Consider the following 16721-nt stretch of genomic DNA (forward strand, 5'->3'; position numbering starts at 1 on the left):
ACAGGACCTACAGAAGAGAAGCATCACACCCACCCTAATTGAGACTCCCCCACCAAATGAGAAAATCTGGTGTCAGGTGCAGCACAGCATGTGCCAACAGAAACTGCCAAATCAAAACTTGACAGCAAAAAACAAAACTTCAAAACAATAGCAAGAAAGCACTCAGTACCGAGACATCAGGACTTACAGACATTAGATCCTTTGCTTTGCTTGCACATTTATTATCCCTCAGTATCAGGTAATTACACGCCACCGTGGTAAGTAAACACAAAGGTGCTGCATGCAGCATACTGAGTCATGTCACCTGAATCAGATTTCTTTTGGTAGCTTGTGTTGCCAAGGGTGCCTAGCTTTTAGTAAATACAGTTCTGGATGGCAAGTGGAAACACAATTATAAGTAAATATGTCCCACTAACAGAATGAATCAGGTTAGTACAGTCAGTGCAGTGGAGATTTGACCAATCGTAAACAGACATTTGGGCAGAAAATTGAAAAATAACACAATCTTTTCCTATAGAAGTGGTAGTAATTACTTCCACTGGAGGATATAGTGCTATGATTAGACACCTCCAGTTTTCAGGGAGTTTTCAGTTTCAAGAGCAGTCTTGAGCGTTACCTTTTCATGGTGTTCAATGAGGATCTCCACCACAATGTTCTGGAACTTCAGATCCATGATGGCAGCGACGGTCTCCTCCTGCGGCCTCATTAACGTGGGGCCAAACACCACGCCCAGGTTAGCCACGGTCATCAGATTCTGCTTACTGTGAGCTGCCACACTGAGGAAGATAAACAACCACATAATACATGTTTTCCTCCAACTACTACCTCAGCCCCACCGATATGAAATTGTATTTAGGGCAGAATAGGACTGTGCAAAAGTGAGAAAGAAAAACATCTGATTCTAACTCATTCTTTAGGTTTTAGTTATTATTTAACAAGGGACAGCTGTACTTAAACTCGAAAGTGTTGCTATGCTCTGAAGAAATGAAAAGAAAAGTTCATTACATAAGCAAACAAGAGAATAAAGACAACTACAGTTTGGCTACCGTCACAAAAACAACACTCTTGACAACACATTACAGGGTTTCTCATGCAATCTGTTGAGAATTCAAGTAAGACAAGAAAATATCATGATCAATTAATTAGTAGTAAATAATAGCAGCACTCATCAAACATAAGGTATCTGCTGTGTAAAAACTGTCTGTGTTCAAATGTTTCAGTTCATAAAAACCCCTGCTAGAAAACGACAGAGAAAACCTTTAAGCATTTGTGGTTTCGTATTATAATGGATGAATTCACAGATGGCTCAAGTATTGCAGCAAGTTGTTGCCATCTTGATAGATAACTTTGAACCTTCTCTTGACCTTTTTTCTCCCTGTGTATTACTTTTTTTCATATTCAGAACAGAATGCTTTCTTGATTAAACTGTTTTCTTTTTTTGTTTACACATCACAAAGTCGGCAAAACACTGTGAATACATATGAAGCAGCCACCAGCCATTGCTCCAAACATTAACTTGTCCTGCATGCACATGTTTGACTGATAAAGTTCCCGACAATGAGTTTTTAAAATTACATTAAAATGAGAGCATTTGCGCATCAAGACTTTTTAAGGTGACTCACATGCAACCTATAAGGCTTTTATCAATTCCAGCAACAACTATGAATACTTCTGGCAGTGTCTATTCTGATCATTTTAACAACATGGTAATGACATTTGACATGGAGGATTGACACGTTTCATCAAATGTCTTCTAGATCAGTTTTGAGATCGGGAAACCTTTAAAAACTTTATCTCAAATGAAGTGGAGAAAAAAACCTTTTACTTGAAGAAAAAGTTATACGGGCAGGTGAAGAGATTTCACACTCAAAATATGATGATATGCAGTGCATCTGCAGAGAGACAGTTTAAATAGCTTCAAAGGATGCCTTTGAAGACAAAAACATTGGTGACAACTCACATTTATAACATCTCTGAAACCATTTCAGATAGCAGTGTGAAATTCTGGCTTTGCTTCCTTCCCCTGCAGGACATGCACAGACGCCAACTTCAGAAAAATATTCGAGTCTCTCCAGTCTGGAGAATTTCACGCTGGATAATCCAAATTCAATTTCAATAGCGCTGCCTTTTTACCAGAGCCTGATTCTGCAGCGGGTTTCTATGAAATAAGATCCACCAGACTTTCACTGCCTCAGGGAAGAGGGATTATTTACTTATCTTCAATTTGCTCATATTTAGTTTATAAAAAGCTTGCTGAGGTAAAACCTTGTAATGTTAGTGAACATTATTTCTTAAATCTTTCTTCCTATCTAATCTCACAAATGGAGTGATGCACAATAGTTGTCCATCCAGGGGTGTATAGAGTAATCTCAAGAGAGGGCTTAATTTGATAGGTCCATTTCATTTCACTTCACTTCACTGGTGGGCTGCACGACGGCATGCTGAACAGGTATGCCAGGCTACACAATCCTCCTGCAGCAACTTTAAATGTACGCCAATATGACCCAAGAAAAGGCGTAAAAAATGTTATGCTAGCAGCATCAATTTTCTTACCCTGCAGCCACTGAGCAGACAGAGAGGAGATGGAGTGACAGCAGGGAAGGGGGAGTGAAGAGAGTGGGAGTGAGGGAGATCGAGAGAAAAAGCATGTGGAGTGAGAATGAGGAGACAGACAGGAGGAGCAGAAAGAGAGAACTGAGAGAGAGGGGGTGGAGATTGGGTGAACTATGACCAAGGAACTATGAGCACTCACTTGGCCAGATGCTTCATAAGCAGCCCGAGGACTTGTCGATTCCTCTCCGGTAGTTTGTGGACCAGGCAGTGGACGGCTTGGATGCGAGTCTCTGGACTACCGCCCTCTGTTTCAAAAACGCAGAAGCAGCCATGCACTCGCATTAAACTACAAGGATTTTCTCTGTGCTCTTCAGGTGGCAAAGAGCCAACGCAGCTGCGATCTAATACTGTACAACATTATCAAAATTTAAAGACATGATGATACACTACATACACTGATGATTTGCGCAGTGCAGAACTGGAAGTTCAAGGCACAGAAACACCAAATAAAGGTCATATAGTGGGAGAACTGAAACCCTCTATTACTTCAAAAGTCCTAAAAACAATTAAGATAGACTCAGGGTAGTCTAAAATCGAGCAGAAGTTAGTGGACCTCTAAGGACACAATGATCAGAGGCTATCACCCTCAAATATAAGGGTGAGAGTAGAGGATGATGCATTTCATTTCAAGTAAGTGAAGAAGAGGTGTGATAGCGATATACGGTCTGAATCCTCCCAGAATTTGGCAGCAGAGCCCACTATGCTGGCGAAGGAGATAGCTTTACGTTACTGTCGCTACCGTATAAAAGGGTTGTGTTAAAACCCCCCAGATCATCTCTTAAACATTTCCTCACACATGGGCATCTGACCGCCCACACACACAAAAACACACACACATACACAGACACACAAAATATCATTACTATGGGAACGACAAGGATTTAAACATGGAAAAAGCTTCTTATGGATGCTGTCATCCGTCAAAAAAATATTCATTGCTAATCCACTTTTTTCCCCCTCGTTATGAGGGCATTGCGAGCGCCTGATAAAAATGTCAACCTGATCCAATTATAGCACTTGTTGTAATAAGATTCAAGTTTGGCTTGCTCTAAAAACATTTCATACATAAATGATGTTACGTGGGTGAAAAAAAAAAAAAGTGTCTTCCTGCTGTTCAAGGTCACTCCCTGGACCATTTGAGGGCATGGAAATTACAGCTTATTTATCATTCAAACCTTTTAGCTTTAACGTCTGATGGCTTATTTGGCCACACAATTTAGGAGAACTTAAAGGGAGAATTTAGAAATGGAGTGTTGTTAGACAGTCTGAAGCTTAAAAAAGATATATCTCTAAGCAATAGTCAGCTGTACGAGACAGAGTCTCACTGGGGATCAACAACAAACACATTCATATTTCTCATAAAAAAATAGCATTAAACAGACATAAGCATTACACTTTTTAGAGACACCTGCTAAAGGAAGTTCACCCCCCCCCCCCCCCCCCAAAAAAAGAGTCATTTCTCCATCACAGCTCAGAAGGAAGTCTGCATCTACTCATGGAGAGGCTAGCTATCTAAACTAATGTTCCAGCTCAGTCCATAAAGTCTACCATTAATGTTTACATCCCACACTGTAACAATCACAAGCCTAAGTTCAAGAGAAGATGCATGCTTCCTTCTGTGTAGTGATACAGAAGAAACAAACTCCTGTGCGTGACACTGCTCACATCAAGATTTGTGGATTATTTTGAATGAACAGATTATGATTCCTTGAAATTTCCAATGTGTTGTGATTGTAAAGTGATTTTGACAAAACTCTGTAACTCTCACCAAAACCTTCTAGATAGATACATAGCATTACAGGTAAGAGGGAAAATATATTTTTCCTTTTGGGTGGACTGCCCCTTTAAGTGTTTTAAAAGAAGAGGATTCTACTTGGCATTCAAGACACGGTCCAATAGCTAGACTATGAATCCGTTACTCATGGGAGTTGACCACTATTACCGCCTTAAAAGAATTGGTAAAAAGTTCACAAAAAGTTTGCAAGTAATTTCACTATTTTTCCACTTGACTGCATGGTTTCAATAACTCACTGAAGAAGAACAAACCATTGGACCCCAGTGCTTAAACTGATTAAATGTTCATTCCAGACCTAAACATGTATACACTGCTTTTTGTTTATGGTCTGCATTCAAATCAAGTAGTGGTGTAAGAGGTGGTCGGACTTACTCGCAGGGCTAATAAACTCTTTGTAAAGTCCATAGGTCATCAGCGGCTCAGGAAGGCTCCTTCAAAGAGAGAGTGAGAGAAAGACAGAAGGGTGTGGTGGGGGGTGGGGTGGATGGAGAAGCGAGAGTTGAAGTGAGCGAGGGGAGACAGAAATAGCCGGCGCACTGTTTTATAGGGTCTGCACACAGCAATGATTAATGTGGCCAGGCCAGGGGATGGAATTAGATGGCGCGCGCATTGAGATAACCAAGTTCATCTGAAGGTACTTTCACACTGCAGCTGGCCCGTGGCCAAAGGTACTTAGCCTCAGAGGAAACTGAGGAGATTGACCCTGCTTTATCCCAGGAGGGCAGACACAAAGTAAAAGACAAGACACAGCAATGCTAAACATGGTTTATTATAGCATAACAATATGGATATGCCATATTAGCTTAAATGGTGTCTGAAGATCACTAAATGTTGTGGTTTGTACTGTCTGACTAATTTGGGGTTTGAACTACACAGTCCCACAACCCACAGCTCATCACACCAAATTAATTCCTAGAAAGGGTCAAAGCCTGAAAATCAGTTCATCTCAACACAACAGTAGCCCCTTTACTAGGTCATTTACATCCTGATCAGAATACATGTAGATGGTTGACAGTCACACAGCCAGTGGCCACTTTAAATTATGCAGAAAAACACTATTATGATTTCATGGTAACTACTGTGAAAACAGTAGTTACTGTAACAGCAGTCCTAATTAATGTTTGCTTTTTCAATTCAACATTTAAATCTGTTATTTTCAAACAAAACACGCATGAACACGAAAAGAGAAGGTAAATTCAATCTGGAAACACTTAAATGCATAATTATCGGCTTCTGATTTTTATGGCGACTGTCAAACTCAAAGAACACAACTTAGCTTTGACTTGAATAAGCAAAGCCAACTCAATTTGCTGCTAACTGCACTTGTTTACAAAAACAAATTGGCATTTAAATAAAACTGTCTTCTTGCTTCTTGCAACCAAACCACATTTTTAATCTTTGAACTTCACCCACACTATCTGTCAACCTGGAAGGAGTCAGTGAATGTAGAACAGGCATACAGTAAGCAATGTGACCTCGCAAGGAGTTAATTATACCGAGGCACTTTGCATAATTAACTCTGTAGCGATTTTAAAAAAGACAGTCGACAATGGATGAAATGTTTCATATTCAAGTGAACAGAGGCTCTCACATATTTGTCATGAGAGAAAAACATTTTTTTTTTTTTTTAAATCTTCCATTAACTACTGGGGTTGACGTAGGTCAGAAGTGGATTTGCTTAGACAGATAAAATCTCTGAATAATACATTTTTGTGGCTCATCAAATGTATGTGGCTTGTGGCTCGTAAGATGAATCAAAATGATCCATCATGCACCAAGCACAAGTGTCTCTGGACTAGTCAAGTCATAGCACATTCAGTTTGAATTCATCAGTACAAGGACAACAAAATTACATAATGTATGTTGCATCACATCTCTCAGAATGTACAAGTTCAACCCAAATCGTTTTGTAAGTAAGAGTTGGACTGCTCAGAAAAGACATGTACGTTTTGGAAATGATAAGCAAATGAACAGTGTCATTAATTTTTACTGAGTAGAAATTGATGGTTTTATAGTTGCAACTAACAATTATTTTCATTATTAATCTGCAAATTAATTGTATTGTTCTGTACACAAATGTAAGAAAAATGATTAGTTACAAATATAATTTATCATTCTCTTTGATTACTACTACTACTAATAATAATATTATTTCAGCCAGAAAAAAACAAAATCAATCAATGACATATCAGAGATCAGAGAATCAAATCCTCACATTTGAGAAGCAGAAAATGCAACGTTTGGGCATCTTTTTTTTTGTCGATTAATGACTAATGAATTAATCAGCTCATTGTTTCAGCTCCAGATGTGTTAAGGATCCTGCTGCTTTTCTTGTAAGTCTTGCCCCACTCTGGCCTTGACTGGCTTAGCCTGATATTCTTAACCAATTTCAGTAGTGAGATATTCAGCTGCAGCCACAACAGGAACATGAAAATTTAGTTTGTGCAGGGTTTGTAGGTATATTTGGTCACAGGAGATGCGAAAAACAACATTTTCATGTTAATCAATAATGTGGCCACGGGTATTTTAGTTGCGCCTATATTTATTAGATAATATAAAAATAATATGATGCTTCGTATAGTCTGAACCAAGATGGCAAACTTTTATTCTGCTCACAAATGCAGCTCATACAGACACTTTTTTACCTTTCACAATAAAAGGCGTAGGTGGTATACACTGCCTAACTGCTTATTAGGGGAGGACTTGATTCACTTTGACAATTTTACTAACAGGCCACTGAATAAAATACCTTACAATAACATTATTTATGTATACACATATTTTTAGCAGAAAGAAAGTTAGGCTAACACATTTCAAAGTTTATCCTCATCATTTCTGCTTGATTGTTGCAAAAAATACCCATTTATTTTCAAATATTTTGTTTCCCTTAGCCGAATTTGTTTGCGTCAATCCATTGATTAAGAAGAGGAGGAAGCAGATGACATACTTCATTAATCCCCTTAAGGAAATGACATTTTTCTTACTTATTTTATACAGAGGCATAAAAAGGCTAATCTTGTCAAAAAAAGCAGTGTGATCCATAACAACTCCTGTTTACATCTGCGTGTAAGTGTGTCTTTCATCCTTACCTCAGATAAAGCTTCAGTGCACTTGTTATTGTCTTAACGTCCCAGTCCTCGCTGGTAGACAGATCCACTTCGCTGCTCTTCTCATCTACATGGATCACAATCATAACATAACATTCTTACTAGAAAATCCACTGAATGAGGCAACAACTCAAAGTACCAAGTAGGTACACTTTTTCTCCGAGTGAATTCGTGGGCAGCCTAGAAAGTCCAAATATGCAATATAAATATGTAACTTGTAATTAGCCATGTGAGGATAAAGGCAGTGCTACTAGCCTTGGGGGTCGAGTCTAGCCCCAGTGGATATGGAAGGAAGTTACCGCTTCTGTAGAGGGCTGCTGGTTCTATACTCATTACAAGTTTAATTAATCCCTTACTACTTCATTGGCTCCACAGGGACTCCAGGACTGTGTTGTGCTGAAAATTCAGGGGGCTTTAGTCACACCTTAAGTAACCTCTGATGTATTACAGAGGATGTGGAGGAGCAATGTGTCAGCGGAGTGTTGTGAGACAGACACATGTGCTGTGCAGGGCTCAGGTCACCATTCTGACTCGAGCTTCGTGGGTGGTAGGTGGTCTGTGTGACTGGGAAATTTATTTTTTTGATTTCATCCAAGCACTGTGACTGCAGCGAGGAGGTCTGTGTCTTTCTCGGCCCGCTCTGTCCACAAAATGGCCTTTCCAGTATCAACTTCTGAGGGCAAATGTTTTTTGTGGAGAGTTTGTAGTTAAAGCTGAGCCTCTGTGAGTATGCATGAGCGGAGATTGATGGGGTCTGCTCAGGCTCTGTAGTCGAGCACAAACAGGCTTGGATTTGTTAGGTCAAGGACGCGAAAACACAATTCTGGCAATAGCGGTTGGAGCCGTATTGATTGTGAGACTGTTAACCACAAAGCAGCAGCAAGTTCAAAGGTTTAATTCTTGTTATTTTACATTAGTCATCTAAATTAAGCCCCTGAGGATATGACTGTACTGTGTGGTGACTTTAACATAGTAGCTAAAGTTGGAGCTGCAGCTCGTATAACACCCTTAGATGTAGAAACACAATTTCAAAACCAAGGAAAGGCGGAATGGAAAACTGGTCCAAGTAAATTCAAATAAGTGCACTGACTCCCAGTATCTTTTAGGATTTATTTTAAAGTCCTATTACTGGTTTACTAGGCTCTTAATGGCTCAGGACTGGCCTACGTTACCAACTCTTTGTGGTTTTGTAATCATTCACGGCTTCTTAGATCCTCTGGTGCCATTTCTTTAATACAAACTACCACACAAATAAGAATATAAAAGATGCAAGCTCTGTGAAGATTTTAAAACAACAATTGAAAACACACTGCCCTTAACTGTCATTCTTCCTTTCTTATTCGTCCTTTTCTTCTACTTTCTACTTAACTAAAGTTTAAAAAAGGAGAAGACACAGGGTGGATGCCAACTGGTTAAAGGAAGAAAGAGTGAGCAAATGTGCCAAATGTTAGCGCATAGTGTAGTGGGGTTTCCAGCATGTTTGGCTTGTGACATGAAAATCTGACATTTGCAAACACTTCGTGTCTTGATTGGCCGGCAGTGTGGAAGTGAGAAAAGAGCCATGAGGGTTATCAAGTATACTTAAAGAAGGAAAAAACAGAAATTGAGTGAGAAGTTCAATTATTTCGCAGTTGCTATTCTTCCTTTTTTAAACAACTATTTATGTCACTTTTCAAGTAAACATTTGAGAGACTGTCTGAAAATGTGTTATATTGCACCTCCTCTCTCTGAGGCACCAGGCTCTTCACTCGTCTTTCTAACTTGTGGAACAACTATAAACATGGTTGATTGAACAAGTTGTACAAACTGGTTCTGTTGAACAGAACCTGAACCTTAGATTTGTCTTGCAAAACCTTTTTGCTCCTAAACTCTGATATCCCTTTTCAACGAACATGGAACTGGTTCCATTCCAGGTCAAACAACTAATCTGAACCGTTCAGAGCTGCTTTGCTACATTGTACCTACGTTCAAATCATCCCGGATAAAACTGGTTTAAAAGCGCTCTGCGTAACTTCTTTGCTGTGCTAGAGTCTGGTTATTAGTTCATGTAAGCGAACTCCATTTCTGTGCAAACATCTTTTGGACTGTCATGAAAGATCCAATGTGAGTCCTCCATTAAGACAACCACAGTCCAGCAGCATTAAGCAACTAAACAAAATATCCACAGGCTTGCATAGGCAACTGCAATAGGGGGAAGGTCTTGTTTTTCACGTCACGTTACAGTCCCCTCACATATGGCCATCAAAAAAGTGATTCATACATGAAAACTGCTATAAAATGTTACAATCTGATTAAGAATCAGTGCTAACTTGGTGGGGCCAAAGAGACAAGCCCACTAGACACAGTGCGAGGGAAGCGACAGTTTCTTGTCATTTAATCAAACTAACCTTTCAAAGGCATCAAGGGTCTTTTCAAGATACTATTTTGAGCTGTTATTATTTAACAGCAGTGGGAGGCAGCATAAAGCTTTTCAGCATCTGGTCTGCTCTCTGGAATAAATGGGCAACCATGTGTGGGCACACTGTCCAACGATTAATGCATCAATGATCATTTCAGCGTTCATTGTGAAAACGCGGAAAGTATTGAACAGTTCTTCGGGAACATCTCACAGCATTCCTCAAATTTGCCTCACTCTGCAATTATATCTATAGAACTAAGAAGTCTGCCTCAGCAACTGTACTGTCATAATGCACAACGGACAGGTCAGAGACAGACTGGAGCTCACTTTTACAGTCTTCTTCCTGTTATATCGTTGCCTGACATTCAATCGGTGCCGCTCGCTTTGTTTGTACTGTAATATGATGGGAGACTCGTTTTCTATCACTCTGTCCTCTCTGATTGGACCCTGGCCATGTCGGTGGGTGAGAGATGAAAAGGAGGAGGAGTGGGAGGATCCAAAGTCTTTCTTCAGGGTTTAAAGCTCGCTTCACCCACTCACTGTGAACTGTATGCATGAAATGTTTGTGAATGTGCTGATTTGTGTAGAAGTAGTACTACCATTGTCATGCATATTAGTCATTTCAAGGATAAAATCTAGCTGACATTCTCGACAGCTTAATAGATATATCCCACGTATTCTATATGGTCATCCAGTGTGCCAAGATTTGCAAACATTGAAGTGCAAGTAATATGCGGAATGTCTAGACCACAGACAAATGTTTCTTTTACCATATTCAAGATTTAAAGAAACTTCTTAAGAGTGCCGCAGCGGAGTGTTAATGGAGTCTACAGCATGAGTCGGCAGGTTGGGAGGCTGTAAAGGTTTTTGGAGAGGAAGCTGAGACAGGCTGGCGGCTGCCTGAGTTTGTTGTCATTCCGAACACAGAGCTGAAAGTGAGCTGGTGTCTGCTGGAGACGGCAGGAAACCAGAGAGCAGACAGGGAGCAATGGAAAGGACAGAGGACAGGCTTTACAGAGAAGGAGTTAGAGTGAGATGGGACTGAAGACAAGTGAGAGGCGTAAAGAAAATCGAGAAAGACGACCGACAGACACGGGGGTATGAGAGGCTGTCTTAGTGGCGTGTTAATGAAGCAAAAGTCAAAAGGTGCAAGGACATGGACGGGTGGGACGCAGTCTGGTTGTCTGGGGGAAAAATAACTGAATGGAAGGGAGGAAAAGATACACCCAGGAACTTGTTGCACTTTGCAGAGACAGGGTTCTGATAGGCTGATTGTCATTCACTATCTTTTTAATATCGCCTCGACAGACACATCCATTACATCAGCACATTCAGCTAACTAGGGGCAACCTAATATCACAGAGATAGTGCGGTAGCATATAAATTAAAAATTTTCAACTCTCTATGCGAGTACATTTTCCAAACCAGAAGGGGAAGAAAAAGAGAATAGACTTTAACTTACCAATCATTAATGAGAGGAGCTTCTGGACCTTGGAGCTTACTCCCACAACTCTGTACAGGCCTTGGTCATTAATACCTGATGAGTAATAACAACAACGAAACTGTATTTGTATAGCAAAGTTGTTGTTTTTTATACATTTGCAAAGTGTTATGGAGGGAAAGAACACACAGAGCAAGCAATTAAAGAAAAGGCAAACATTAAACATAAAATATACAGACAGACATATACACATATATATGCAAATAGATAAACAACACTGAAAACTATATAGCAGATATATTAATAATCACAATTTCATCAAAGTTCAGCAAGATAGAAAACCATTTGCATAAAGAAATATTAGTCGTGTTTAGAGAGACTGGACCCAATTCATGGACTAAAAAAGAGTCAGATACCGTAAGCAAATTAATAAGAACCTCAGTGCTGCGCAATGGAAGGCATTAGTATTATCTACAGTACAAGCTGCCTGCAGTCGCCTCCAGTCAGCTTTTTGTGTCAATATTGGAGCAAGTCTGCCCCCTTGTGTTCAGATTAACATACTGCACCCATGTTGCCTGCTACTACCCATCAATTCTTATTATTCATATTTACACATCTCAAGCTCACCTCTCGTCTCTATGGCGCTGATGGAGTTCTTCACAAAACTCAAACCAACATCATCCAGCTGGGCATCAACTGCAGGTGGGAGAAGGGGAAAAAAACAAACCTTAAAATGTGGCAAAGCAGCACACTCATCAAACTTAATGATACTCTTTTACAGATACAAACTCTGACACAGCTAGAATCCTTACTTCCTCTTTCTTTAGAATAAGTCCTCCCAAGATAGTGTCCAATCTGTTTAAAAAAAAATCACAAAAGACAAAAAAGACATCTTCAAGGCTCATGAGGTCCATCATGAAAACAATCTTTTTTATATACAGTGAAGTGCTAAATGATCTGTATAAGATGGCTGTTAAACAGAATACAGTGGTAGATGGTGAGTGTTAGTTTATGACACAGTGCAGGCAGCTGACTCACAGGTTCCTTCCCACCCATGGCCTGCATCCAGAACTTGTGGTCATCCTCTGACAGAGCCTGTACTGTTAGCACCGTCCCTGGCCTGGGAAAGAGCCATACCACATCAGCTTTAGGCAAAGAATTAGGGCTAGAGTTCAGTTAGATGTTAGGGGAAGTTAGTGTCAATATGAAACATCAAATGTGCTAAGCAGAAGAAAAAAAAATCTCTCTGGCAAGGGCACTGGCACCTTGGATTTGCAGTAACTACAAATAAGAGCCCTCTTAGTCATCCCAGCTGGTTTATTAGACGTACAATCATGTGGGACCAGATGGATATCACGTTACTCATCCCGATCAGAATGGATGTGTGGACTCAAGTTTCCACACTAAATCTGGGGTATTGCTCTTCTATTAATACTGCAGAAAAGGGGCAGGGCAGAGTTAAGTTGTGTGACAAAATGAGATATCTATTACAGGGGGAGCACAGCAGGGTGTGACAAATCTCCCCAGCTAAGTGTGTGACGGCAGCCCACCAAGACTAATCCTGATGACCTCCCCTCTACAATCCAGAACACACTGAGCTACAAGCTAAACTGTGATCAGCAAGTCTGCGGAGCTCAGATCTGTTCGGTGTTAATGTGGAATATCACAGAAGATAATTAATATGCTCTGTAGGTGTGACAGACCAGGCACACAAGAATATTATGCATTGTGTCCCAGCAAGAGTCACATTTGAATAATTTCAAATAAACAAATGTAATATGAGACCTGCAGCTAGAAGCATAATATAATGACAGTGTGTTTGAAAAACAGTGTTAGGTGATGATGTACCGATCTGTAATGTCGAGGTCTAAGCAGAACCTCCTGTCAAACATGTCTGTCGTCTTGCGGAGGCAGGATTTGAGCGTGACTGACTCCGTCTCACCCTGGGAAAAAAAAAGAAAAATACATTTTACTGTAAAGAATCGACGTTAAAAAAAAAAGGAATCAAAAATGAAGGACTGCATAGTGAGCGTGATTAGGAGATCATAAAAATTGTGTGGCATTGATGACACACTGTTCTGTGACTTTTATGACCACTCACAATCTTCCCGCCAGATCTGTGGTCGAAGGTCACCATGTGTAGGATCTTCTGCTCTTTAACAAATGTACAGTAGCGTTTGACCCAACTTGAGCCAAATGGAGGTGGCCCTGAAGAAACAAGGCACATGACAGTTGCAATGAGTCAGTGCGTAAAGCCAAAATTAGGAGAAAAAGAAACATTTTACACTCTCCTTTAATTTAAGATTTATTTTGCAGGTGCAACATGCTGCATCACTGATGCTGGTGGTTAAAAAAATCACTTGAACTTGAAATGACACCTTGTTTTGTTCATAACAGGGATGAAGGGGAATTACTAGTCTGCCCAAGTTTTCCTGCCACAACAAGATAATGCCACTGACAGCCTACAGTTAGTTATGTTTTAGTATAAGCAGGGTTGACACTCTTTTGTGATAAAACAATTCAAGGACTTTTCAAGCACTTATCAAGGACAAATAAATCCCCAAATTAAGGGCCAGTTACTGACATAGATCCTCACATATACCAGTCTGACCCAGCACAGCACTATACAAGGACTTGAAAGTTTGACCTTAAATAGCCCCTCACTGGCACGTCCAGGCACCGCCCGGGTAGAGAAGGGGGGGGGGGAAATGTTTTTCTTCCATCAGGATGAAACTATGCCAGATTAATATGGACCCAAAAACAAGTTGTTGTTTTTTAATTATCATTATAACCTTTAATTTTCTGACTAGCTGGCTAGTTAATATATCAAAAGAAAGGGCAAGAGCTGTAGGCTACACAATGCATAACAAAGGCTATAATTTTGTTGTGTGAACATTGCTTCATTAAATATTTCGACAGTGAACACATGCATTCATTCATTATTTTCTCCTGATAGCTGGTTGTGGTTGGCAAACTTGAAGATAGCTTGCGTAACTGTGGGCTGTGTGTCACCCATCCCAAACCAGAGAGGAAGGGCGAGGGTGGTAGCCCAAACAATGCGAGCTGAGTATATCAAAGCACCTCATTTTTTTTTTTTTTTTTTTTTTTTTTAACCCAAGCACTTTGAAGAAAAGTTGTAAAAGCTGATGGCAATGGACAGTATATACTTAAAGATTCTGTCCTGCATTCTTGCCTTGAATGCATTTCCTTGCTGCAGTGTTTTATGAATGAACATAACATGACTGCCCATATTAAATCAAGTTCAACCATATAAAGATCTTACGTTTTTCCTGTACATAGAGGTAGCCTTCACAGCTGATAGGGCTGGTCTGTCTGTACTCTTGAGGTGTCTCCCTGATCCTCTTCATCAGCTCGTACACCTCTGACCGCGCGCCCTCAAATCGACTCCTCGTCTGGTGGTAGAGAGGAAGCAAATATACACTCCAGGATGTCAACTCCTGATACTCAGTGGTTAGGTAGGAAGTCCCCTCCTTATGAGAGGCCACTGCCAATCAAAACTTCCCTTGGAAACCCCTTTTTTTTCTCCATTTATATCAGTTGAATACATAATTAGTGACTAAGAATGAAACAGAAATAAGAATGTAATGTCAACTTTCAATTTCTCATCTATTAGGGTCAAAATGTTTTCTATTTTCAGGTCAAACAAGAAAACACAAAACCCCTTTTTTTTCTCCAATTATATTTGTTGAATACATAAGTAGTGTCTAAGAACGAAACAGAAATAAGAATGTAATGTCAACTTTGAATTTCTCATCTATTAGGGTCAAAATGTTTTCTATTTTCAGGTCAAGAAAACCCAAAACGTAAACAAGCACTCACTGTAATGGCTAATATCAACTTCATCTGAATTTAAACTATAACAATAAAAAACTGATATTTCTTACATTCTGAATATTGATTTGAAGCGCTCTTTTATAATGGTCGAAGTCCTTGGCGAGCTCAAAGCCCTGGTGATAAAAGGTGAAGACTGTTTGAAAGAAGGCCAGCATCTAAAAAGATCACAAGACAGAAAGAAACAGATAAGATATGTTTATGAAAAGAGTCAGCAAGTGAAAGAGAAACTCTTGACTAAACATAATTCCCAAAATAATTATGACATCATGTCAGACTATAGAGGGATTGTGACATAATTTCAAGTGAGAAAGAACCTTTACCCCATGTAACACCTCCAAGAGTTTCCTTTGATTTTATCAAAATGAAAGACCAGCCACACCAGTGCTCTGGCATGCACACTCACCGGCTCCACACACTCAAACTTCTTTCTCTCTTGGATCTCCTGCAGTTTGCACACATAGTCCAGTGACTCCTCCTGAAAGTGCTGCCTCATGGTTTCCACCTGGATGTCTGCCTGTGGAGGTGGGGAACACACACCACGATGATTATAGGGACAGACATATGCGTGGAAGCCAAGAAGAAACATTATGGTCTTTGTGATACACGGCAATTTGAGGTTTCTCTTGTTAGGGCATTATATTCTTACAGAAGGGATACTGACGCTGGTTAGTGCTCTATTAAACACACATGATCAAGTAAATTTATATCTCCAAAATAACAAAGATTTCTCTCATAGGGCTGTATAATCTTTACAACATACAAAACCCTTCTGATAAATAAAAGCTACAAAAAAAACTAAACGTGTGCAACAGAGAAGGGATTCAGCAGTGGTAGAATTCAAAAATATAATAAAATAACCTAAATCTGATCATCCTATACACGATTGCAGGCAGGCAAGAGCCTATCTCAGCTCACTTTTGGTTGAGAGGCGGAGTAAACTGAACATATATTTTCTTCATTGTCACTGGGCTAACATGTACAGACAGATAACACACTCAAACCTACACCTATGGGCGATTTAGTGTTGCCAGTTAATCTACAGTAATCTGCATGTCTCTGGACTGTGGGAGGGATCCAGAGCAGCCAGGGGGCAGATTTACACACAGAAAAGCCTCAGACGTTCAGGGGGATTTGTTTCCCTCTCACTGTGAGGTAACAGCACTAACAACTGTGGCATCCCAGAATCATAGTATATGTACACAAATGGTTCTTAGATATACATACAGTTATGTAACAGTACACAGCCGAGATTTGCGATGCAACACAGTATTCACCACAGACTGACGTTTAAAGAAAATGTAGTGTAAATAATTTTGAATCACTTTAAAATTAACTCACATACATTGTACTACGTTTCAAAATGTTTGCCACTGTTCACTGAGTTCATGAACAACTGATGCAGTGTTGATGAAGTTCATGACTTCTGTGGCTGTGACCTAATCACAGGGTGTATTTATTCAAGTCTGATAGGAATCAGTGTTGGTACCACAGACCCATGTGTCCCAGAGAACA

At 39.9% G+C, this 16721-nt stretch overlaps 1 protein-coding gene across 3 annotated transcripts in view; it reads right to left on the reverse strand.

The window, feature by feature from the left end:
* The window catches only part of arhgap10 (Rho GTPase activating protein 10), a 53306-nt gene that overhangs the window by 19728 nt on the left and 16857 nt on the right, over positions 1–16721 (reverse strand). For all 3 annotated transcript variants that reach the window (XM_030426332.1, XM_030426322.1, XM_030426318.1), the window contains exons 6-18: positions 15613–15723; positions 15260–15364; positions 14638–14767; positions 13456–13562; positions 13203–13297; positions 12393–12474; positions 12167–12209; positions 11982–12050; positions 11376–11450; positions 7498–7582; positions 4781–4839; positions 2753–2858; positions 617–776 (exon numbers count right to left, since the gene is read on the reverse strand). In XM_030426332.1, the coding sequence (XP_030282192.1) occupies positions 617–776; positions 2753–2858; positions 4781–4839; positions 7498–7582; positions 11376–11450; positions 11982–12050; positions 12167–12209; positions 12393–12474; positions 13203–13297; positions 13456–13562; positions 14638–14767; positions 15260–15364; positions 15613–15723 (1227 nt within the window). The remainder of the gene's footprint in view (positions 1–616; positions 777–2752; positions 2859–4780; positions 4840–7497; positions 7583–11375; positions 11451–11981; positions 12051–12166; positions 12210–12392; positions 12475–13202; positions 13298–13455; positions 13563–14637; positions 14768–15259; positions 15365–15612; positions 15724–16721) is intronic.

The sequence above is a fragment of the Sparus aurata genome, chromosome 1 (assembly GCF_900880675.1).
Source record: "Sparus aurata chromosome 1, fSpaAur1.1, whole genome shotgun sequence".
Lineage (NCBI taxonomy): Eukaryota > Metazoa > Chordata > Actinopteri > Spariformes > Sparidae > Sparus > Sparus aurata.